The 26,138-nt window shown below is 46.7% G+C and overlaps 2 protein-coding genes across 2 annotated transcripts in view; one reads left to right on the top strand and one right to left on the bottom strand.

Annotated features, from left to right (window-relative positions):
* The first annotated feature begins 978 nt into the window (after positions 1-978).
* On the top strand, positions 979-13,153 carry psmd3 (proteasome 26S subunit, non-ATPase 3). Its single transcript, XM_063009240.1, has 12 exons — positions 979-1,259; positions 2,955-3,145; positions 3,815-3,952; positions 4,043-4,179; positions 4,426-4,616; positions 4,870-4,973; positions 5,718-5,832; positions 10,444-10,563; positions 11,064-11,167; positions 11,274-11,429; positions 11,928-11,978; positions 12,669-13,153. The coding sequence occupies exons 1-12, from the start codon at positions 1,103-1,105 to the stop codon at positions 12,744-12,746; spliced, it is 1,542 nt and encodes a 513-aa protein (XP_062865310.1). The 5' UTR covers positions 979-1,102; the 3' UTR covers positions 12,747-13,153.
* Positions 13,154-23,064: 9,911 nt separating this feature from the next.
* LOC134327705 (sterile alpha motif domain-containing protein 14-like) overlaps positions 23,065-26,138 on the bottom strand; it is an 8,845-nt gene continuing 5,771 nt past the window's right edge. Inside the window, exons 7-10 of the mRNA XM_063009242.1 lie at positions 24,639-24,783; positions 23,757-23,858; positions 23,519-23,674; positions 23,065-23,220 (exon numbers count right to left, since the gene is read on the bottom strand). Of these exons, the coding sequence (XP_062865312.1) occupies positions 23,065-23,220; positions 23,519-23,674; positions 23,757-23,858; positions 24,639-24,783 (559 nt within the window). The remainder of the gene's footprint in view (positions 23,221-23,518; positions 23,675-23,756; positions 23,859-24,638; positions 24,784-26,138) is intronic.

The following is a 26,138-nucleotide window of genomic DNA, read 5'->3' as shown; positions in this document are numbered from 1 at the left end:
TTGGCTCACAGTGGGTCTCCTAATAATAAATCAAGCACGATCCGAATGTCACAGCTGATCTGAGAGTGGTTTCTGGACACGTGCTTACCCTTCATGACCACAATTGGTCATCTTATAAAGGATGCTCTTGTGTCACGAAGACACAAGTCACCTCAAACAGGTTCCAACATAACAAAGAATTCAGAGAACTTAGATGGCCTGTCCAGACAGCAGATCTCAATACAGTTGACCACCTCATAGTGGAGCTTCCAGCATGATGATGCACCATGCCACAAAGCACAATCATCTCACACTGGTTCCATCAACATCACAGTGAGTTCAGTGATCTTCTGTGGGCTTAACTGGGCACCTCCTGGAATTCATTTACATTTTTGTCATTTAGTAGACACTTTTATCCAAAGTGATTTACAGCCTTTCTCAAGGGTCCGACAGCAGCAACCTGGCAGTGATGAGGCTTGAACCAGCGACCATCTGATTACTAGTCCAGTGTGTTAACCACTAGGCTACAAAGTCCCTAACACAATGAATTGGCTGTTCCATGAGCAAAAAGGAGTTCTACCCATTAGTAATATGTTGTTTTTAATAATATGGCTTGGAATTATGTGTATATAACACATTTTCTGATTATATATTTTGTTACACGTTGAATTAAATCAGATGGATTTAAGCAGAAGCGATACATAAATAGTCAAGCGATTTGCACCGTGTATTCCAGGCCTGGCATTCTAAACGTCCCAAATTACCTCATGTTTACTATGTAGTGCACTATTTTAGTACACTATATAGTGCTAAAACATATGCTACAAAACATACCATATAAAATCCAGTTCTCACGATATATATTGTTAAACAAAATGTATAGAATTGTGTATGTAGAGCACCGAGTATGCACTTTATAGTGTGTAGGGAGTAGGGATTGAGATGAAGTTTGGAACACGACCGAGCAGCCCGTGTTGCTCCCACAATGCCGTGCGGGTATGAAATAGTTGCCAGTCATTGTGCAGCGGTAGCGTTAGCTCAGCCGCTAGCAGGTGAACCTGAAGTGTTTGAACCTTATAGTCGATCTGTTTAATATATAAATAAATATAATATTACAGGCAGAATGAAAGAATTATCTGCTAAGCGGAAGGAGAAGCAGAAGGAGAGTAAAGCCGAGCAGCAGAAGCAGAAGGACGGCGGTGATGATGTGGAGATGGCCGAGGATGAAGCGGCCACATCGGTGAAAACAGCCAAAGAACTCGATCAGGCCACCCTGGAAGGTCCTGATAACGATTAATCTCATTATTATTATTACTTTAATATATTTATTTACTTCATGCAGAATGTGTAGAGTTCACAAACTGTCCTGCAGAGTGTTCAAATGCTCTAACAACATAGCAGTTAGCTTAGCTTAGCATAACTGTAGTTATATGCTGTCAGAAACGGTTGATAATGTAATTAAATATTATTAACACTGTTATTAGATGTGCCAGAATTAATTAAATTTGTTCTGTTTGTTGTTAGAAGCAGTTTTATGTTCTAAAGCAGGAAGACTATTAAAGAAACGAGCTGCAGCAGGAATGTTGACATGTCACTGTGTTCCACTTTCAAGGACCGAGTTTTTCATGCACTTCACCAAACCTGTGTCCACATAAATAAGCCTAGTTTGGTTTGACTGCACCCTGTCGAAACATAAAACAGTGCATGGAACAGTGGCCTCCTTCCAAGGTCAGGTCGAAACCCAAACTGTCACCTTATGCTGGGTGGATATTTGTCTGATGATCAAACAGATCTGTCACGAATAAGCTCGGTGGGTAGCACCGTCGCCTCACAGCAAGAAGGTCCTGGGTTCGATTCCCAGGTGGGGTGGTCCGGGTCCTTTCCCCGTGTCTGTGTGGGTTTCCTCTGGGAGCTCCGGTTTCCTCCCACAGCCCAAAGACGTGCAAGTGAGGTGAATTGGAGATACACAATCATCCATGGCTGTGTTTGACATCTTGTGTGAGCAGCAACGACCTGTTCTGTCACGAGTGGAACCAAAGTGTAAAACATCACGTTATAATCCTAATAAATAAATAAATAAATAAAGAAGACGACACCGGAACAGGAGTGACACTGTCTGGAGTCATTGCAATGGTCACGTACCCCTCAAAAACACACACGCTGCAACCGGAGCTGGATCTCGAGTACGTCGTATCGAATCCAGCTCTGCCTTACCGGTCGAGGCCGAGCGGCTACATGAACGACGACTGGCCGGGTGTTCAGATGGGCGGGACTAAGGCCGGATGTGGGTCTCTCTCTGTCCGAACGGTGCGGTTAGAGGCGCCTACACGGAGATGAGGAAGGAGTGCTCTCAGGGTGTGTCTCTCCGTACACGACGCTAGGTGGCACAACACTCGTCAGTGTGTGGGTGGCAAGATGCACGCGGCTTGCTGCTCACGTGTCGGATGGGTAATTGGAAAATGCATTTAAAAAAAAAAAAAATCTGTCCTGTGAAGCTCGACTGAAGTTTGTTCCTGATTACATGTACTAAGGAAAAGCAAGGACGGTGCTGCAGCCCATGTTGAGCTAAAGCTTGCTCGACTGTGGAGAGTGACGCCCATGTTCCAGCTTCTTTAGCACAAGGTGGCAAGAAATGGGTTCAGTCGGACTATTCCTATTTATATGAAGACACAGAGGTTCCTCACGGCTCGTTTTGACCGAAGTGACTTGATGAACATCGATGGCCTGCGTTTGGACCAGTTTCATATTGGAACCAAAGGTGCATTATCAGTGACCGGTCATCACAGTTCCTGCTAAAAATATCTATTTAATCGTGGTGAAAATGTCAGAACTGTTCCAAACTGAAGTGGAACTGGTACCATGGTGGTTGAGGTCTGTGTAGTGGAGACAGGGTCTCGGTGAAAGCAGCAGAGCTCTACACAGGTTGGTGGAACACTGACGGCTCATTATTAACGATTTTCTGGTCTCTCGTGCAGATATCAAGGAGCACGTGAAGCAGATCGAGAAGGCCGTGTCCGGTAAGGAGCCGCGCTTCGTGCTGCGTGCGTTGCGCGCTCTACCCTCGACCAGTCGGCGCCTGAACGCCAACGTCCTCCATAAAGCCATCTCGGGCTTCTTCACCTCTAATGCTGCCGGGAAGGAGTTCCTGCTCGGCTTTCTGGAGGAGGTACGACACCGAGCGGTTGAGCTGAGCGGTTCTTTACCTGTACAGGTGTAGCCACAGTAGAGCATTTAGGAGAAAATCATCGGGTAGCGCGGCTCTCCGTACGCGACACGGCTCCCTGTGGGAACCCAGCACAGGCTGCAGATTGGGCTCGTGTTGATCCGGTGCTCCAGTAGGGAACTGGAAATGACTAAGCAAACAAAAAAAAAAATCAGAATTTGAATCATTTTAGATGAACTCTTATTAATATGAAATAGTATCCTGGTTCCAGTGGGTCCAGTTCCACCAGGAACGAGGCAGGAATACACGGACAGGGCGCCGATGCATCGACGGGCTTCGGTTATCCAAGTCTAGCCGATCGTGTCTGTGTGGGCACCTGGCTGGGTGATAGCACAGCTGAGATTTGAACTCGGAGCCACCCGAGCGCCTCTTAATATAATCATTGATCTGATTTTTGTGTCTGAGCCAATCGAAGAGCAGACGTCTGATTATCACTGCTGTGTATCGCATGGCTCATGATCAGATGAACTGAATCGTTTCATTATCAGTCAGTTCTGATTGGTTTATAACTGATCACATGACCTCAGATGCTTCCCATGAACAGATTCCCGATCAGATTTTAGGGATTTCCTTTTACTGACGTTACCCCGGTCTCTCTCTCGTCCCGCTCAGCCCATGGATACGGAGGGAGAGCTTCAGTTCAGACCTCGCACCGGTAAGGCGGCGGCGGCTCCTCTGATCCCCGAGGTGGAAGCTTATCTTCAGCTCCTGCTGCTCGTCCATCTCATCAACAACAAACGCTACACGGAGGTACGGGCGGGGCGCGGCTTACGGCACTGCAGGCTGAACCGACTTCAACGCGTGTCTCGCTTAACGTGTCTCACTGCTCCTGTGTTTCAGGCTCAGAAGGTCTCGGACAACCTCCTGCAGAAGATCAGCTCTCAGAACCGCCGGGCGCTCGACCTGGTGGCGGCCAAGTGTTATTATTATCACTGCCGCGTGTACGAGTTCCTCGACCGGCTGGACGCTGTGCGCAGGTACGAGGGCTCTGTAACGGTGCCGAGGGGATTCATCCACCACACACACACACACACACACACACACACACACACACACACACACACACACACACACACACACACACACACACACACACACACACACACAGTCTCAACCGAGGGAACCTGGAGTCCTAGAGAACAATCATTTCTGGTCGATTACCTTTATCTCAGTGTTGTTCTGATTGTTTATGAATACGCTGGTGTCGTTGACGTGTTGAACAGTTTTCTGCACACGCGCCTGAGGACGGCGACGCTGCGCCACGACCCCGACGGCCAGGCCACGCTGCTGAACCTGCTGATGCGCAACTACCTGCAGTACAACCTGTACGACCAGGCCGAGAAACTCGTCTCCAAATCCGTCTTCCCTGAGCTGGCTAACAACAACGAGTGGGCGCGGTACCTCTACTACACCGGTAATTCAACCGCACACACACACACACACACACACACACACACACACACACACACACACACACACAGACTGTGAGATGATGTAATGAGATGAGGTGAAATGAGATGTGATTATGTGATTAGATGTGATGTGATGAGGTGATGATGCGATGTGATTATATGAGATGTGATGTGATTGTGAAGATGAGATGATTAGATTAGATGATTAGATCTGATGTGGTGATTAGATGTGATGATGTGATGATGTTTGTACAGGGCGGATCAAGGCCATCCAGCTGGAGTACTCTGAGGCCAGGAGGACTCTGACCAACGCGCTCCGCAAAGCACCTCAACACACCGCCGTGGGCTTCAAACAAACCGTGAGTGATCATCTGCTCACCCAGCGTGAACCTTCATACAGGATCTGTGGTGCTGAGGCTCGTTTCTCCACCTGAGAACGTTATTATTAGTAGATGTTAAGTACCAGGAGATCCATGGTGAGAAGTGACTGCTATTGAGTCCACTAGAGGGGGTGCAGGAGGATCCTGAGGGATCTGAGGAGCTTCTGGGTTCTCCACTCGTATCAAGAATTATAGAGGAAGACTCAGTGATGTTGCACAGTATGAAGTGGCATCATTAGAGCACTAATACAGCCTCTCAGAAAGGGCGTGGTCCCACTGATGGGGAACTGGAAATGCCTAAATGAGAAGAAGAAGAAGGGAATACACACCGTGTCATTTAACAGGGCAGGTGTAGCTTAGTGGTTCAGGTACTGGACTAGTCATCAAAAGGTTGTTGGTTCAAGCCCCACCACTGCCATGTTGTTACTGTTGGGCCCTTGTTAAAGGCCCTTAAGCCTCAATTGCTTAGATTGTATACTCTCACAGTACTGTAAGTGTCTGCTAAATGCTGATGATATAAATATAATATAATATAAATCTCTCTCTCTCTCTCTCTCTCTCTCTCTCCCTCTCTCCCTCTCTCCTTCTCTCTCTCTCTCTCTCTCTCTCTCTCTCTCTCTCTCTCTCTCTCCCTCCCTCTCTCTCTCTCTCTCTCTCTCTCTCCCTCTCTCTCTCTCTCTCTCTATCTCTCTCTCTCTCTCTCTCTCTCTCTCTCTCTCTCAGGTTCATAAGTTGTTGATAGTGGTGGAGCTGCTGCTGGGAGAGATTCCTGACCGTCTGCAGTTCCGCCAGCCGTCTCTGAAACGCTCCCTCATGCCGTATTTCCTCCTCACTCAGGGTAACACCTCCTCTCACCTCCTCCCACCTCCTCTCACCTCCTCTCACCTCCTCCCACCTCCTCTCAGCTCCTCTCACCTCCTCTCATCTCCTCTCACCTCCTCTCATCTCCTCTCACCTCCTCTCATCTCCTCTCACCTCCTCTCATCTCCTCTCACCTTCTCTCACCTCCTCTCACCTCCTCTCACCTCCTCCCACCTCCTCTCAGCTCCTCTCACCTCCTCTCACCTCCTCTCACCTCCTCCCACCTCCTCTCAGCTCCTCTCACCTCCTCTCATCTCCTCTCACCTCCTCTCACCTCCTCTCATCTCCTCTCACCTTCTCTCACCTCCTCTCACCTCCTCTCAGCACCTCTCACCTCCTCTCACCTCCTCTTACTTTCTCTCACCTCCTCCCACCTCCTCTCACCTCCTCTCACCTCCTCTCAGCACCTCTCACCTCCTCTCAGCTCCTCTCACCTCCTCTCACCTCCTCTCAGCTCCTCTCACCTCCTCTTACTTTCTCTCACCTCCTCCCACCTCCTCTCACCTTCTCTCACCTTCTCTCACCTCCTCTTACTTTCTCTCACCTCCTCTCACCTCCTCTCACCTCCTCTTACTTTCTCTCACCTCCTCTCACCTCCTCCCACCTCCTCTCAGCTCCTCTCACCTCCTCTCAGCTCCTCTCACCTCCTCTCACCTCCTCTCAGCTCCTCTCACCTCCTCTCAGCTCCTCTCACCTCCTCTCACCTCCTCTCAGCACCTCTCACCTCCTCTTACTTTCTCTCACCTCCTCCCACCTCCTCTCACCTCCTCTCAGCACCTCTCACCTCCTCTCAGCTCCTCTCACCTCCTCTCAGCTCCTCTCACCTCCTCTTACTTTCTCTCACCTCCTCCCACCTCCTCTCACCTTCTCTCACCTCCTCTCACCTCCTCTTACTTTCTCTCATCTCCTCTCAGCTCCTCTCACCTCCTCTCACCTCCTCTTACTTTCTCTCACCTCCTCTTACTTTCTCTCACCTCCTCTCACCTTCTCTCAGCTCCTCTCAGCTCCTCTCACCTCCTCTCAGCTCCTCTCACCTTCTCTCACCTCCTCTCACCTCCTCTTACTTTCTCTCACCTCCTCTCAGCTCCTCTCACCTCCTCTTACTTTCTCTCACCTCCTCTCACCTTCTCTCAGCTCCTCTCAGCTCCTCTCACCTCCTCTCAGCTCCTCTCACCTTCTCTCATCTCCTCTCACCTCCTCTTACTTTCTCTCACCTCCTCTTACTTTCTCTCACCTCCTCTCACCTCCTCTCAACTCCTCTCAGCTCCTCTCACCTCCTCTCACCTCCTCTTACTTTCTCTCACCTCCTCCCACCTCCTCTCACCTCCTCTCAGCTCCTCTCAGCTCCTCTCACCTCCTCTTACTTTCTCTCACCTCCTCTCAGCTCCTCTCACCTCCTCTCAGCTCCTCTCACCTCCTCTTACTTTCTCTTACTTTCTCTCAGCTCCTCTCACCTCCTCTCAGCTCCTCTTACTTCTTCTCACCTCCTCTCACCTCCTCTCACCTCCTCTTACTTCCTCTCACCTCCACTTACCTCCTCTCACCTCCTCTCAGCTCCTCTTACTTCTTCTCACCTCCTCCCACCTCCTCTCACCTCCTCTCAGCTCCTCTCACCTCCTCTTACTTTCTCTCACCTCCTCCCACCTCCTCTCACCTCCTCTTACTTTCTCTCACCTCCTCCCACCTCCTCTTACTTTCTCTCACCTCCTCCCACCTCCTCTCACCTCCTCTCAGCTCCTCTCACCTCCTCTTACTTTCTCTCACCTCCTCCCACCTCCTCTCACCTCCTCTTACTTTCTCTCACCTCCTCCCACCTCCTCTCAGCTCCTCTCACCTCCTCTGACTTTCTCTCACCTCCTCTCACCTCCTCTGACTTTCTCTCACCTCCTCTCACCTCCTCTCAGCTCCTCTCACCTCCTCTCACCTCTTACTTTCTCTCACCTCCTCTCAGCTCCTCTCACCTCCTCTTACCTCCTCTCACCTCCTCTCACCTCCTCTTACCTCCTCTCACCTTCTCTCACCTCCTCTTACCTCCTCTCAGCTCCTCTCAGCTCCTCTCACCTCCTCTCACCTCCTCTTACCTCCTCTCACCTCCTCTCAGCTCCTCTTACTTTCTCTCACCTCCTCTCAGCTCCTCTCAGCTCCTCTCACCTCCTCTCACCTCCTCTCAGCTCCTCTCACCTCCTCTCACCTCTTACTTTCTCTCACCTCCTCTCAGCTCCTCTCACCTCCTCTTACCTCCTCTCACCTCCTCTCACCTCCTCTTACCTCCTCTCACCTTCTCTCACCTCCTCTTACCTCCTCTCAGCTCCTCTCAGCTCCTCTCAGCTCCTCTCACCTCCTCTCACCTCCTCTCAGCTCCTCTCACCTCCTCTCAGCTCCTCTTACTTTCTCTCACCTCCTCTCAGCTCCTCTCACCTCCTCTCAGCTCCTCTTACTTTCTCTCACCTCCTCTCACCTCCTCTTACTTCCTCTTACTTTCTCTCAGCTCCTCTCACCTCCTCTCACCTCCTCTCAGCTCCTCTTACTTCTTCTCACCTCCTCTCACCTCCTCTCACCTCCTCTTACTTCCTCTCACCTCCTCTCACCTCCTCTCAGCTCCTCTTACTTCTTCTCACCTCCTCTCAGCTCCTCTTACTTTCTCTCACCTCCTCTTAGCTCCTCTCACCTCCTCTCACCTCCTTTCACCTCCTCTCAGCTCCTCTCACCTCCTCTTACTTCCTCTTACTTTCTCTTACTTTCTCTCAGCTCCTCTCACCTCCTCTCAGCTCCTCTTACTTCTTCTCACCTCCTCTCAGCTCCTCTTACTTCTTCTCACCTCCTCTTACTTCCTCTCACCTCCTCTCACCTCCTCTCAGCTCCTCTTACTTCTTCTCACCTCTCACCTCCTCTTACTTCCTCTCACCTCCTCTCAGCTCCTCTCACCTCCTCTCACCTCCTCTTACTTCTTCTCACCTCCTCTCAGCTCCTCTTACTTCTTCTCACCTCCTCTCACCTCCTCTCACCTCCTCTTACTTCCTCTCACCTCCTCTCAGCTCCTCTTACTTCTTCTCACCTCCTCTCACCTCCTCTCACCTCCTCTTACTTCCTCTCACCTCCTCTCAGCTCCTCTTACTTCTTCTCACCTCCTCTCACCTCCTCTTACTTCCTCTCACCTCCTCTCACCTCCTCTCAGCTCCTCTCACCTCCTCTCACCTCCTCTTACTTCCTCTCACCTCCTCTCAGCTCCTCTCACCTCTTCTCACCTCCTCTCACCTCCTCTTACTTCTTCTCACCTCCTCTCAGCTCCTCTTACTTCTTCTCACCTCCTCTCACCTCCTCTTACTTCTTCTCACCTCCTCTTACTTCCTCTCACCTCCTCTCACCTCCTCTCACCTCCTCTTACTTCTTCTCACCTCCTCTCAGCTCCTCTTACTTCTTCTCACCTCCTCTCACCTCCTCTCACCTCCTCTTACTTCCTCTCACCTCCTCTCACCTCCTCTCACCTCCTCTTACTTCCTCTCACCTCCTCTCAGCTCCTCTTACTTCTTCTCACCTCCTCTCACCTCCTCTCACCTCCTCTTACTTCCTCTCACCTCCTCTCAGCTCCTCTTACTTCTTCTCACCTCCTCTCACTTCCTCTCACCTCCTCTCACCTCCTCTTACTTCCTCTCACCTCCTCTCAGCTCCTCTCAGTTCCTCTCAGCTCCTCTCAGTTCCTCTTACTTTCTCTCAGCTCCTCTCACCTCCTCTCACCTTCTCTCAGCTCCTCTCAGTTCCTCTTACTTTCTCTCACCTCCTCTTACTTCCTCTTACTTTCTCTCAGCTCCTCTCACCTCCTCTCACCTTCTCTCACATATTCTCACCTCCTCTCAGCTCCTCTCAGCTCCTATACTGATAAACTACATAGCCAAAAGTATGTGGACACATTACCATGCCTCTACTGGGCATCCTGTTCCAAAACATTGAGCTGCCTCTTCTGCTGTGCGGCTATAACAGCCTCTACTCTCAAGATTTTGATGATGTCTGTCGGAATTTGTGCCCAAGCACTTGTGAAGTCAGGTCGTCCAGCTCGTCCAGAATGTCCAGCTCATTACCATTACGCCGAGTGGGGTTGAGTTTAGAGCTCTGACCAGGTTACTGACGTGTCCTCACACTTGACTGATCGACCCTTGAGACGGGCCTTCCCTAAACTGTTCTCACAAAGCTCTTCTGGCTTGTTTTTGTGGTGTAAAAATACACACAAAAAAAAAGAAATGGGTTCCAGACAAAAGTAATAATAATGATAATAATAATTAAAGAAACTTGTACACAAACGCCCCCTTGTGGAGGCTTTATGTTACATCTTGTAAACCACAGTGGGACCAGGTTGTATTGTTACCTGTGCTAGTCCACTTTCCTGTACGCTCTGACACTAAGGAGGTGGACGCCGGCTCCTGTCTTTACCCTGCCAGTGTGGGAGTTGTGTCACAGCCAGAGGGCGCTAGAGTGCTGGTGAGAGTCGGCTATGATGTTTATCCTGATGCTTGATGGTGTGTGTGTGTGTGTGTGTGTGTGTGTGTGTGTGTGTGTGTGTGTGTGTGTGTGTGTGGTGTGTGTGTGTGTGTAGCTGTGAGGACCGGAAACCTGGCCAATTTCAATCAGGAGCTGGATCAGTTCGGAGAGAAGTTCCAGACCGATGGTACCTACACCCTCATCATCCGCCTCAGGCACAACGTCATCAAGACCGGTGAGCAGCGACGCACACACAGACACCACAGGAGAACATACCTCGGGTTGTGCGGTACATTTGGGGGTGGTCCAGGGTGCCGGGCCATGTGGGTGCGGGTGCGGCATCACTTCCGAAGTCTCGGACCCTTGCGTTCCGATCCGAACCGTGCTACTGACCACCTGGATGTCCAGACAGACGCAGGTGACTGGGAGGGCAGGTCGGGTTTATTGTTTCTGCTGCGGTGGCGGCCTCTGCTGGCTGCTCGAGGTACCTGCAGGAGAGATGGATGATTCAACATGCTGTATATCACTTATTAAGGCAGGAAATAGAGCAAACCAAGGGTCTGGATTACACTTGTGTCAGTGCGACCTAAAAAAAAAAAAAAGGAGTCATCTGATTGGTGCAGTGTGTCATGTGACATATTAACACCAACACTGAATGAACTGGTGCTGTGTGTGTGTGTGTGTGTGTGTGTGTGTGTGTGTGTGTGTGTGTGTGTGTGTGTGTGCGCGCTGTAGGTGTGAGGATGATCAACCTGTCGTACTCTCGTATCTCTCTGGCCGACATCGCTCAGAAGCTTCAGCTGGACAGTCCTGAGGACGCGGAGTTCATCGTGGCTAAGGTAACACACACACACACACACACACACACACACACACACACACACACACACACACACGGTGTGTTTCATCTCTACGTCACTGATTTTGTTCTCCGTGTGGCTGCAGGCGATCCGTGACGGCGTGATCGAGGCCAGTATAAACCACGAGAAGGGTTACGTCCAGTCCAAGGAGACCATGGACATTTACGGCACCAGGGAGCCTCAGCTGGCCTTCCACCAGAGAATCTCCTTCTGTCTGAATATCCACAACATGTCCGTCAAGGTACGCCGCGCCCGCCGTCTGCGTCGGTGTGGAATAAGGTGCAGATCCAGGGTTACAGCTCCACATGTATCTGTGTTTATCTGGATTCTCCTCCCTGTTTCACTTTTAAACTTGTGTTACAGCTCCAGCTTCTGAGAAACGGTGAGAATCAGAATCAGCTTCTCCCAGAGTCTAAAACGCTTCTGGTTCAGAATAAAGCTTAACGTGGTTTAATGTAGTAAAAGAAGGAGACAGGAGCACTAAACTCCTCTTCATTATTACTGCTCATACGTTCCTCCACTGATCACATTCGCTCCGACGTTCATATCAAACAGTTCGTCTCATTGGAGGGGCTTTGAGATGGTCAGCAGACCGGGTCAAGGTTCAATCAGGTGAACTTAGAGCGCCGCGACAAGTGCAGAAACAGTGTAGACTGGGTTAGGGTTGTGGATTCCAGTAGTGGTGTTATTTATGGGTGTGGTTTTAGTGATTCACTGATGGTGTGTTTCTTTCCTGCAGGCCATGAGGTTCCCACCCAAAGCGTACAACAAGGACCTGGAGTCTGCAGAGGTACCCATACTCTCATTATGGATAACGTGTGTGTGTGTGTGTGTGTGTGTGTGTGTGTGTGTGTGTGTGTGTGTGTGTGTGTGTGAACAAAAGTGTTCACTAATGAGCCAGAACATTAGAACCACCCTCCAACACCCTGTCAGAACGGTTCTGACCCGCCTGTGGTATCTGGTACTAGGACGTTCTGAGCCGGATCGTCCTGCAGTGCATCCTGGTTCTGTCCTCCACCAGTCTGAGATGCATGGGGACTCTGACTGGCACATGAGGGTTATATAAAAACGTTTATAATACAGTACTTAGGAGACGCTTTTAAGCGACTTACAGTACTGTGACAGTATACAGTCTAGGCAATTGAGGGTTAAGGGCCCAACGGTGGCAGTCTGGCAGAGGTGGGGCTTTGAACCGGCGACCTTCTGATTACTGGACCAGCACCTTAACCGCTAGGCTACACCTGCCTGGATTAAATCATCTGCAGTTTAATTCACTGTCGGTACCAGACACCACAGACTTCACGCCGTCTGGCTCGTCCCTCCTCGGACCGCTGGCTGGAGTCCCTCAGGTCTTCATGCTGATCACAGATCTACAGGGTGGTTCTAATGTTCTGGCTCATCGGCAGGGTTTATAAGGTGAGTAACGGCGCTCGCGGCGCTGCGGTTCACGTTCAGACACGTTGGGTTCCTGTCTGTGCAGGAGCGGCGTGAGAGGGAGCAGCAGGACCTGGAGTTCGCCAAAGAGATGGCGGAGGACGATGACGACAGTTTCCCATAATCCACCAGTGTGCAGATGAATCCCGGAACCTGATTATTATTTTTTTTCTTTATCGTTCGTTCGCGTTTGTTTGGGTTTATCGGAGTCCGACAGCAGGAGCGGGAACCGTCGACGTTCCTCTGGTTCTGTGTAAAAGCTCGTCATGATGATCCGGCACCGGTCTCATTACTCCACCTCACGTTCTCCAGCCAGCAGAGACGTGCTGCCTCACACTTACAGGATCCAGACCCGGGAAGGGGGGGGGGGAGTTTACAGCAGTGATGAGAAGTGTTGAGTGTGTGTGGGGGAGTCGGGTTAATGTAAACGACGTTTCCCTGCTGGTTCTGGAGAATCGAGACCCTTCAGAGGCTCTAAATTCTGCTCTGGTTTCACCTCACACTGCACTAATAAACTCACTTTTCTATAAACACTCGACTCGTCTGCTTTCTGTACTGACCGAATCATTCCTAATGTAACTGTGGGTCATAAACAGCGTCGTGTTACAGACCTGGAGTCAAATTAAATACATATCTGCTATAGACATACAGCATTTCAATATGTCCTTCAGCCATAACATTAAAACTACACTCACTGTTCATGTTATCAGCTCCACTTACCATATAGAAGCACTTTGTAGTTCTACAATTACTGACTGTAGTCCATCTGTTTCTCTACATGCTTTGTTACCACATGGTGGTGGTGTGTTAGTGTGTGTTGTGCTGGTATGAGTGGATCAGACACAGCAGCGCTGCTGGAGTTTTTAAATACCGTGTCCACTCACCGTCCACTCTATTAGACGCTCCTACCTAGTCGGTCCACCTTGTAGATGTAAAGTCAGAGACGATCGCTCATCTATTGCTGCTGTTTGAGTCGATCATCTTCTAGACCTTCATCAGTGGGCACAGGACGCTGCCCACGGGGCGCTGTCGGCTGGATGTTTTTGGTTGGTGGACGATTCTCAGTCCAGTAGTGACGGTGAGGTGTTTAAAAACTCCAGCAGCGCTGCTGTGTCTGATCCACTCATACCAGCACCATGTCAGTGTCACTGCAGTGCTGAGAATCATCCAGCACCTAAATAATACCTGCTCTGTGGTGGTCCTGTGGGGGTCCTGACCATTGAAGAACAGCATGAAAGGGGGTAACAAAGCATGCAGAGAAACAGATGGACTACAGTCAGTAATTGTAGAACTACAAAGTGCTTCTATATGGTAAGTGGAGCTGATAACATGGACAGTGAGTGTAGAAACAAGGAGGTGGTTATAATGTTATGCCTGATCAGTGTATAGTGTATAACCCTGACAGTGAACAGAAGTAAATAAGTTTGGTCGTTTAATAAAACACAGTAAGAAGGTCCTGGGTTCGATTCCCAGATGGAGCGAGCCGGGTCCTTTCTGTGTGGAGTTTTGCACGTTCTCCCCGTGTCTTTGTGGGTTTTCTTCTCTTAGTACAGACGTGCAGTCAGGTTAATTGGAGATACTAAATTGCCCCCCTAGGTATAAGTGTGTGTGTCCTGTGATGGACTGGTGACCTCTCCAGGGACCCTGACCATGATAAAGCAGTGGTAATACAGGCAATGAATGAATGAGTGAATCTTTATCATGAGATCAATGTTGCTGAAAGCCTTGTCATGAGAGTGGAGACTGTTAGAGCATATTAATGCTCATGAGTTTTCTGGGGATGTCCGGTCAGGTGTCCACATACTTTTGATCATGTAGTATATTTAAGTGGAGTTGAATCAGGGCCGGAGGTTTTAGCACGGGAAGATAAATGAAGGGGGTGGGTGGTCGGGGTGGAGGTGGGTCAGGGGGTGGAAGCTTGAGTCATGATCTGAACGTGTCGCCTCATCGTTCCTGTCGGAGGGAAAATAAAGAATTGTGTAAATGAAGGAAGTTCCACCGACCCCACCCAGAACAGGAAGTTAAGACGTCTTTCATTTTAACCACGTCCTCTTCCTCCTCACCACCACGTCTATTCATCAATTATAAACTTTATTACTGAATAATAATCAGCACTGCTGGGAGTGCTTACAGAAATAACAACACATCCATAATGATCATAATTAAAATCGTTATTTAATAATAATAAAGAATAAATAAATTATTACAGTTTCAGACTCGGTGATGAATCAGAATCATGAGTTTATGATCCGAACGTGTTTGATTGTGACGTTAATGTATATAAACATTACATGGTACTTCCCCAAACTAATAACTAAAGCTGTTATTTCACTAATTTTTAATTTAATAATTGATAATATTTGTAAAAAGTTTTTTATTTATTATAAATGTATTTTTTATTATTTGTTATTTATAATTTCATTATTTAATTGATTTATTATTTATATTGTTGTTATTATCATTTACTTATTACTTATTTATAATTTTTCTTATTTTAATGTATTTATTAACTTATTATTTATGTATAATTTATTTAGTTGTTTACCTATTTAATTTATATTTATATGTATTTATTATTTAGTTTCTTATTATTTTTTAATTATTTATGTATTTATTAACCTATTATTTATTTATAATTTCTTTACTAATTTACCTGTTTTATTAATATGTTTATATTTATTATTTATATTTTTTGTTATTCTTAAATTATTTATTTATGTATTTATTAACTTATTTAATTTATATATTTATTTATTATTCCATTTTAATTCATTTGTATTTAATTTTATTAAATTATTTATTTATAATTTATTTACTTATTTAATTTATATATATATATATATATATATATATATATATATATATATATATATATATATATATATTAAAATTTATTGAATTATTATTTATTTATAATGTATTTAATTAATTAATTAATTTATTTATATCTATTTAATTGTATTGAATTATTATTGATGATTATTTATTTAAGGCTCTAGTTCACTCCTTATTCTTTGATGTTAATAGAATTAAGTCTAAATTTACTGTTTATACTCAGCAAAGTAAAATTAATAATTAATGTAAACTAAATAATTACTAAAGTCTTTTTAAATATTTACAGTGAATTAGTTCTCATGGCAGCTCTGGACCCACTGTGACTCGGGATGAAGTTTTTACTGAAGATAAATAAATAAATGTTCTTATCTGTGTGATTATGTTTAATATTAATAATCTATAAATCACCGCGTGTTTCTTATAAACGTTAATCAGCTGTTATCAGCTCTGATATAAACACTACAGGGTCAAAAGTATTCGGACGCCCCGTTTCATAAACACACAGAGGATTATTGAGTTTATAATAAAGTAATGTATATAATTAATAATGTAAGAGTGAATTTATATGATGATTATTAATATTATTATTATTATTGTGATATTAAAGCAGAAATGAAGTAAATCACATCCTGCTGCACCATCATCATCATCATCATCATCATCACAGTCGTGTCATCACATGTTCTGACTCAACACTTCAGAGTTACTGTCAAAATTTCCCTCGTTCTTTTATTCCTGCTGCATTTCCTTCAGCTCAGGAGATTAAATACCAGCAAACACTCCAACGTCTCCTCACAACAGCAGCATCTCCACCAGCTCCTCCACCGTCTCCACGGTCTCCTCACAACAGGACCTCCAGCACCAGCAGCATCTCCACCAGCTCCTCCACCGTCTCCTCACAACAGGACCTCCAGCACCAGCACCAGCTCCTCCACCGTCTCCACGGTCTCCTCACAACAGGACCTCCAGCACCAGCAGCAGCTCCACCAGTTCCACCAGCACCTAAAGAACTGCAGCAGCTCCTCCAGCTTCAGCCTCCAAACAGCTCCTCAAGCCTCCAGCTCTACAGAGGAACCATGAAGCTTCTCCAGCGTGAGTCTGATCTTCTGCTCTCATGTTCTGATCTTCTCACACGCAGATCTTCTGCTTCCTTCACTCACTCGTTCATGTGGCTCTGCTCTGGTCCTGAAGATCTTCCCATAAAGAAACACGGTCACTAATGTAGATCTGTTGCACTTGTATTATCCTTCACACTTCTTGAAAGGGTTCCAGAGGAGTCTGGAGTGTGTCTGTGGGAACTTGCACCCATTCAGACGAATGAACGTGTGAAACTAAAGGATTTAGGACTGACAGATTTTCTGTTAGAATGTTTTGGGCTTAACCTCATTAAACACGTTTGGGATGAACTGGAACATCCACTTCCAGTCAGATCCTCTAATCCAAATTCAGTTTCTGACCCCACTAACACTCTCTAAACTAAACAGGCACAAATTCTCACAGGAACACTCCGAAATCTTGTTGTTTTGGTTTTACTTTCTTTTTGAGGAATTTCAGGAACCTTAGATTTTCACTTGTATTATCCTTCACTCTTCTGGAAGGGGTTCCACAGGAGTTTGGAGTGTGTCTGTGGGAACTTGCGTCCATTCTGAACACAAACGTCTGTGAGGCTCAGGTATTTAGTGCTCACAGTTACTGTAGTGATTCATCAGGAGGGGTTCGAGTGGAGCTTCTCTACAGCACGTGTTCACAGACGGGGGAACCAGCAGAACCTGGTCAGAATCATCATTAGTGCAGTCAGACCATCAGCTCTGTTTATATGGGCACAGAGAAGTTGTAACAGCACAGATGATCATGATCAGTTTGTAGATGTGATAGAACCTCCTGCACCATCGTCTCTTCTGCTGGCTGTAGATTTCTGAGATTACATCAGTGATAAAACATGAAGCTTGATTGCCGTGACATGGATGTTTTTTCCATGTGTATGTAAACCTCTGACCCCGTGACGTGACGTGTTCTTCTCCGTCCTGCAGTTGTGTTCCTGATCTTCTCGGCTCTGACGCTGGCGAGTTCCTCACCCATCAGATCCTGCAGCGTGGAGCACATGGATCTGTTCAAGGTCAAGAGCTTCATCAGCAAAATCCAACAGCTCATTTCAACAGCGTACGAGCTGTGTGTGAGTGAGAAGGTACGACACACACACATACATACATACACACACATTATATACACACTCACTACACACACACACACACACACACACACACACACACACACACATTATATACACACTCACTACACACACACACACACACACACACACACACACATTATATACACACTCACTACACACACACATACATACACACACACACACACACATTATATACACACTCACTACACACACATACACACACATTATTTACACACACACACATTATATACACTCACTACACACACACATACACACACACACATACACACACACTACACACCATACACACATATATACACACACACACACATACAAGCTGTGTGAGTGAGAAGGTACGACACACACACACACTTACACAATACACACACTACATACAAACACACTATACACACACACACACTACACACACTACATACAAACACACTATACACACACACACACACTACACACACTACATACAAACACACTACAGTATACACACACACACTACACACACACATACATTATTTACACACACACACATTATATACACACTCACCACACACACACACACACACACACACACTACACACCATACACACATATATACACACACACACACACATACAAGCTGTGTGAGTGAGAAGGTACGACACACACACTTACACAATACACACACTACATACAAACACACTATACACACACACTACACACACACAAACACACTATACACACACACTTACACAATACACACACTACATACAAACACACTATACACACACACACACTACACACACACAAACACACTATACACACACACACACACTACACACACTACATACAAACACACTACAGTATACACACACACACACTACACACACACAAACACACTATACACACACACACACACACACACACACACACACACTACACACAAACACACACACAAACATACAAGACTTTTTTTTTGCAAGACTTTGGAGTATGTGTGTGGGAATTTGTGCCCATTCAGTAGTACAAAAGAGCATTTATATGTCAATCAGTTGATGTTCCGGTTCATCCCAGAGCTGTTGAGTGGGGCTGAGCTCAGGTTCTATAGAGCTGGAACAGGAAAGGTCCTTCCCTAAACTGTTGCTGCAAAGTCAGAAGCTTATAACCACGTTATTCCCTTTATATGATTTATATGATTTATTACACCTGTTAGTAACTGTTGCGTCTGAAACACATGAATTCAGTCATTAAAGGGGCGTCCCAATACTTCTGTTGTGTTCCAGGACCTGAAGGAGAACAACCTGGAGTACCTGAAGGTGATGCTGGAAATTCCTCCGGCACCCAGACTGGTTCCTCCTCCAGAACATCAAACCTGTGTAAGCACCAACGTCTCCAGTCCTGATCGTCCCAAACGGAGATCCGTATGGCGCACTGAGCGTCATGCACGGACCTCCTTTATCCTCCGTCTCTGTGCAGCGCTGTCGATCAGCCAGCAGAGGGCATAACTCCGCCGGAGGGGCTTCCTCCTCACTGCTGCAGTTACGCCCTCTGCTGGCTGATCGACAGCGCTGCACGGAGACCCTCGGACCAGGTGCCTTCAGGAATTCCGATTCATCCCTTTTTTTCCCGCTGCAGGAGGCGAGCATGACGACGATCTCCGAGGGTCTGCAGACGCACCATCGCCTCCTGCAGGACGTGCAGGAGAAGCTGAAGTGTTCCGACACGCTGACGTCGCTCCTGTCCAACGTCGCCGAGCTCGACGTGCAGATCCAGAAGGTCAGTGGGTCACGTCCCAAAAACTAACCATAGACGGCGGCTCAGTTAGCGCTGTCGTATCTGACCGGTCGTGTGTTCGTGTGCAGGCGCAGGATCAGCACGGCGTCCCCCGCGCCGAACGCCAGGCGGGGCGGAGCTCGCTGTCGGAGCGCGTCGGCGACGACGAGTACGCGCTTCAGGTCGCGGCTCATCTGGTGCTGGAGCAGCTACGCCGCTTCAGTCAGGACAGCTTCCGTACGCTACGCCACATGAGCGCCGAGCCGAAAATATAAGGACGCCACCCCCACACACACTCCCTCTGGCTGAAGAGAAGCTCAGACTAGCACGTGTTAGAGTCCTACACACACGTGCAGAGCCTCAGACGGACAGCAGGTGGCGCTGTTACCTACCGTCTCAAAGTACAGACACATGCACTGTTTTAAGTGTAAATAAGTTTATATTTATTTATTTATACATTTTTATTTATATATTTCTGTTTATTTATTTATTTATTCCGTCATTCATTCATTCATTCATTCAGCAGCAAGCGATTCATCCCATCAAACGCTCACAGTTTAAATCTCAGCCACAAAAAAACATGAAACGTGGTGGAAGAATAAAACCTCGTCTGCTGAGTCCGCTGTACACCGTCACACCATCATCATGACATCATCACACCATTATCATGACATCATCATCACACCATCGTGACATCATTACATTTACATGTGCCACATTTAGCAGACGCTTTACATCCAAAGTGACCCACAGTTATGAGTACAGTACAAGCAATTAAGGGTTGAGGGCCTCGCTCAGGGGCCCAAAGTGAAGCCTCTGTGGTAATAAGAAGTGAACCACCATCACCACATCACATGATTTATACTGAATGATTGTTTTGCTGCTGTAACGCTTCAGTCTGGAGTTTTATTCAGGCTTAAATGATTCAGTTCTGACACACCAAACAGCCAAAAGTATTCGGACACCCGACCAGGAGCTCGTGGGAGCTCTTCATGTCTTTATAGAGCTAGAACAGGAAAGGACCTTCCCTAAACTGTTGCTCCAAACTCAGAAGCAAATCACTTCATTTATATAACTGATTTATTACAGCTGTTAGTGACTGCTGCGGCTGAAACACATGAACTGAGTCGTTATAAGGGCGTCCCAATACTTCTGGCTGTACAGTGTGTGATTGTAACATATCAATAATAAATCTCTGTTTCCTCTCCGGCGTGTAAATGTTAATTATTTCTGATTTAAAGTGACGCTCAGTGATTTTATTCCTCATGTTTGTAAATGAGGATGAAAAACAATCAGGAGATGATCAGGGTCTCGGTGACGCACCAGGTTCTGATGTGACGTCCAAAATACAACCAATCACAGCTCAGCTCAGCTACCAACCGTCCAGGCGCCTACACAGACGATGATCAGCTCATGCAAGGGAAGGGAGTGATTATCCAAAAATCTGAGATTATAGATCAAAGATCAGAGACCAGAGACCAGGGATCAAAGATCAAAGATTATAGATCAAAGATCAGAGACCAGGGATCAAAGATCAAAGATTATAGATCAAATATTATAGATCAAAGATCAGAGATTATAGATCAAAGATCAGAGATTATAGATCAAAGACCAGAGATCAAAGATCAGAGATGATAGATCAAAGATTATAAATCAAAGATCAGATATTATAGATTAAAGACCAGAGATCAAAGATTATAGATCAAAGATTATAGATCAAATATCCGAGATTATAGATCAAAGATTATAGATCAAAGTCCAGAGATCAAAGATCAAAGATTATAGATCAAAGATTATAGATCAAAGATTATAGATCAAAGATTATAGATCAAAAATTATAGATCAAAGATCAGAGATTATAGATCAAAGACCAGAGATCAAAGATCAGAGATGATAGATCAAAGATTATAGATCAAAGATTATAGATCAAAGATTATAGATCAAAGATTATAGATCAAATATCAGAGATTATAGATCAAAGATCATAGATCAAAGATTATAGATCAAAGATTATAGATCAAAGATTATAGATCAAATATCAGAGATTATAGATCAAAGATCATAGATCAAAGATTATAGATCAAAGATTATAGATCAAAGATTTTAGATCAAAGATTATAGATCAAAGATTATAGATCAAAGATTATAGATCAAAAATTATAGATCAAAGATCAGAGATTATAGATCAAAGACCAGAGATCAAAGATCAGAGATGATAGATCAAAGATTATAGATCAAAGATTTTAGATCAAAGATTATAGATCAAAGATTATAGATCAAAGATTATAGATCAAAGATCATAGATCAAAGATTATAGATCAAAGATTATAGATCAAATATCAGAGATTATAGATCAAAGATCATAGATCAAAGATCATAGATCAAAGATTATAGATCAAAGATTATAGATCAAAGATTATAGATCAAATATCAGAGATTATAGATCAAAGATCATAGATCAAAGATCATAGATCAAAGATTATAGATCAAAGATTATAGATCAAAGACCAGAGATCAAAGATCAGAGATTATAGATCAAAGACCAGAGATCAAAAACCAGAGATTATAGATCAAAGATTATAGATCAAAGATTATAGATCAAAGACCAGAGATCAAAGACCAGAGATTATAGATCAAAGTAAACTGGTTTTGTTCAGGTTAGCGATGCAGCACCAGAAAAATGCGCCATAACGTCGTGTGTCCAGTCCACCAACACAGGCACTAGTGCGCGTACCCAGCTAACATAGCATCATCTGACTAGCATCATAAATGCTCAAGCTAATTATGTGAGGAGAAACAGAACCGACGCTGGAGAGCGAAGAGCTAAAGCGAAGCGACTATCAGACGTAAACACGCTACACACTGTCAAACCGCCGTGTTATACACATTAGCATTCCGCTAAGCTAAGCTGTACGGAACATAGCATGGACACACACACACGCTACATATATGATATCATACATAAGGCATATACGTAGATCAAATACAGAGACAATCCATCATCCGCTGCATAATATGATTAGCATTCAGAAAACCCACATCACGCCAGCTAAGTGGGCGAATGAGGTACGCGTGGATGCTTTCGCTAATTAGCCAATTAGCCAGCAGGCTTTCCGTATTCAAATTCAGTGAAAAATATCGTGGCTAATCATGAGTAAATACGCTGCTATTAAACATGTGCTCCGATCCAGATGCTAATTCACGCCACGTTTGTGTTCCCGCTGGTTCCTACGTCACGTCGACCGTTTTAAGAAACGTCCAGATGCTAGAACATCTGCAGTGTTAAAAATACAAACGCGAACGGGCTAATATGCGAGCAGGCTGCTGGTAACAGAAACATCTCACATGAGACGCTTCTTTTCACCGGATATTAGTGGTGGATTCTTAGAGAGAGATTTAACCTGTACAGAGGAACACGCTACACTCGCTGTACTCCTCCACCACCGCTCCTGATACCTCGTTCAGCCAGCAGGAGGCGCTGTCGAGTCGATCCTTCTATTATGACCAACCTACAGTGTTTATTAGCACCTGTAAACATTCCTGTTTCTAGCGTCTGGGACGTTTCTTATAGGAGCAGAGGTGCCAGTAGTGACATTACAGAGGTATGAAAGGTAAGGTAAGGTGCCCCGCCCCGCCCCGCCCCGCCCCGGTGTTAGTTCTTCCTCTGCTCCTGATCTTTCTTCCTCTGTTTCTCTCTCTGCTTCTCCAGTTTATCCAGAGCTTTACGTTCCTTCTCCGCCGCCGCGTGGATGTCCTTAATCCGCCGCTTCAACACGCCGCGGTCCGTCGAGTTCGCCACGCCCAGGGCCTGAGGGTCACACACACACACACACACACACACAGGATCAGAGCTTCACTCCCAGCGTGACAGGGAGTCCGATAGTTTTAGTTAAAAACAAACTCAGTGTGGATCAGATCAACATGATGGGATTCATGTGATGGGATTCGGAACACACATGATGGGATTCGGAACACATGATGGGATTCGGAACACACATGATGGGATTCGGAACACATGATGGGATTCGGAACACACATGATGGGATCGACGGCGCTGCACAGAGACCCTCGGACGGTCCGAGTCGCGACCCCAAACCCTTCCGTACCTTGAGTTTGGCGCCGTCCATCTGCAGCAGCAGCTCGCCGTCCACGTCCTTGTCCTGGAACTCGGGGACGTACTGGTCCATGCTGAGACTCTTCAGCCACTCGCAGACCTGCTGGGTGCTCCAGGAGTTCACCGCCCCCCGCGGCTCGTCCCCGCGCTGCCGAGGAACGCACAGGGTTAGAACGCCGCCGGGGGCGACCCCACAGGAGGAGGGCGCTGTTGCCGTTTCTCACACTCACCTCGTCCGAGGACTGAGAGAGGGTCTGGTAGGGGTGAGAGGAGCGCCCGTCCGACGGAGCCGAGGGACTCTTCGGGGAGAACTCGTCGCTGAACGCCGACTCCTGCACACCGACAAGACACGGCTCATTCCTAATCACTACAGGGCAGAGGGTTTCGGAGTGCGTCTGTGGGGATTTGTGCCCATCGTTTAAATGGTTCTATGCGTCTGATTTCGGACCTTCCGAATATTCCACAGGTGTAGGTGTTTGATCTAGTAATCAGAAGGTCGCTGGTTCAAGCCCCACCAATGCCAGGTTGCTGCTGTTGCACCCTCGAGCAAGGCCCTTAACCCTAAAGTCGCTTTGGATGAATGGGCCTTCCCCAAACTGTTTCCAGAGCAACGGGTGTGGCTGAACCACCCGAACTTCATAATGACAAGATGCGTCCACATACTTTTGTGACGCCACCTTATCTTTAGTTCTACGTCTCCTAGGCATGTAGACCCTGACCAGAAGCAATCCTCAGCACTGGAGCGTGACGCTACCACCACCGTGCTTCACAGTAAGTACAGTGATGTTGGGTTGCTGGTTTTGGAGCCGGAGCTTCGTTAACGCCCACGGCAGAGTAAAGCCTGCTCAACTGTGGACGGTGAAACCGCCCGCTCGGACGGCCGCACGAATCACCTCAGCCGCTGTCCGTATATTTTCGACATGTATATACGGAGATCCGTATCGCGCACGGAGAGTCATCGCCCTCTGTCTCTGTGCAGCGCCGCCGAACAGCCAGCAGAGGGCGTAAGTGGATTCCGGCGGAGGGGATTCCTCATACTGGCCGCAGTTACGCCCTCCGCTGGCCGATCCACGGCGCTGCCCACAGCCCCCCCCCCCTCCTCCGCGCCCTACCTGTGAGTCTGATTTGCTGGGGCTGCGTGTTGGCGCCGCCATCTTGGGTGATGATAAGGAGGAGGAAGAACCGCGGTGAGAGTCGGAAAACCAGGAAAAAGGCACGAAGGATCCGGAGTGACGGGACGTGTTCTCACACAGCTCTCTGAAAAAAACCCAGAAGGTTTCAAAACCAGCCACGCCCTTTCTCTCCGGGTTAGACGTATCCACCTCCCATCTAGAATGATCATGTTACTTAGCAGATCTTAAATCTACTTCACAGTCTGTAATCGGGGACCTTCTACAGAGCTTCAGCCGTGATCATGCAGCTCCATCTCACCCTGTACTCATTACACTCGGCCTCTGTTAGGTTCAGGTTTAGTAGGCTCTGTAGAGGCTCTGACAGTGTTGGCACCATAGGGTGCACCTTTGACTTCTCCAAACATGAATCCACCCTGATATAAGAACAGATTACATGTAGCTGCTCAGGGGTCCAGAATTATTCAGCACTTTTGAGTTGGAGTGATTGAGATGCTCAGTCAGATTTGAGGGTGTTTTGGAGCTACTTTTGGGGTTTGGATGGATGGACATAGTGATGGATGATGGATGATGGATGATGGATGATGGATGGATGGATGATGGATGATGGATGGATGATGGATGATGGATGGACATAGTGATGGATGATGGATGGTGGATGATGGATGATGGATGGACATAGTGATGGATGATGGATGATGGATGGACATAGTGATGGATGATGGATGATGGATGGATGGTGGATGATGGATGGATGGATGATGGATGATGGATGATGGATGGATGGACATAGTGATGGATGATGGATGGACATAGTGATGGATGATGGATGGTGGATGATGGATGATGGATGATGGATGGACATAGTGATGGATGATGGATGATGGATGGACATAGTGATGGATGATGGATGATGGATGGTGGATGATGGATGATGGATGGACATAGTGATGGATGATGGATGATGGATGGTGGATGATGGATGATGGATGGACATAGTGATGGATGATGGATGATGGATGATGGATGGACATAGTGATGGATGATGGATGATGGATGGATGATGGATGATGGATGATGGATGATGGATGGACATAGTGATGGATGATGGATGATGGATGGTGGATGATGGATGATGGATGGACATAGTGATGGATGATGGATGATGGATGGACATAGTGATGGATGATGGATGATGGATGGATGGATGGATGATGGATGGATGGACATAGTGATGGATGATGGATGATGGATGGATGATGGATGGATGATGGATGGATGGACATAGTGATGGATGATGGATGATGGATGGATGATGGATGGATGATGGATGGATGGACATAGTGATGGATGATGGATGATGGATGGATGATGGATGGATGATGGATGGATGGACATAGTGATGGATGATGGATGGATGATGGATGATGGATGGACATAGTGATGGATGATGGATGGACATAGTGATGGATGATGGATGGA

The sequence above is a fragment of the Trichomycterus rosablanca genome, chromosome 2, assembly GCF_030014385.1.
Source record: "Trichomycterus rosablanca isolate fTriRos1 chromosome 2, fTriRos1.hap1, whole genome shotgun sequence".
NCBI classification, from domain to species: Eukaryota; Metazoa; Chordata; class Actinopteri; order Siluriformes; family Trichomycteridae; genus Trichomycterus; species Trichomycterus rosablanca.
Note: the sequence above shows the minus strand (reverse complement) of the source record. Positions and strands in the feature narration are given on the sequence as shown.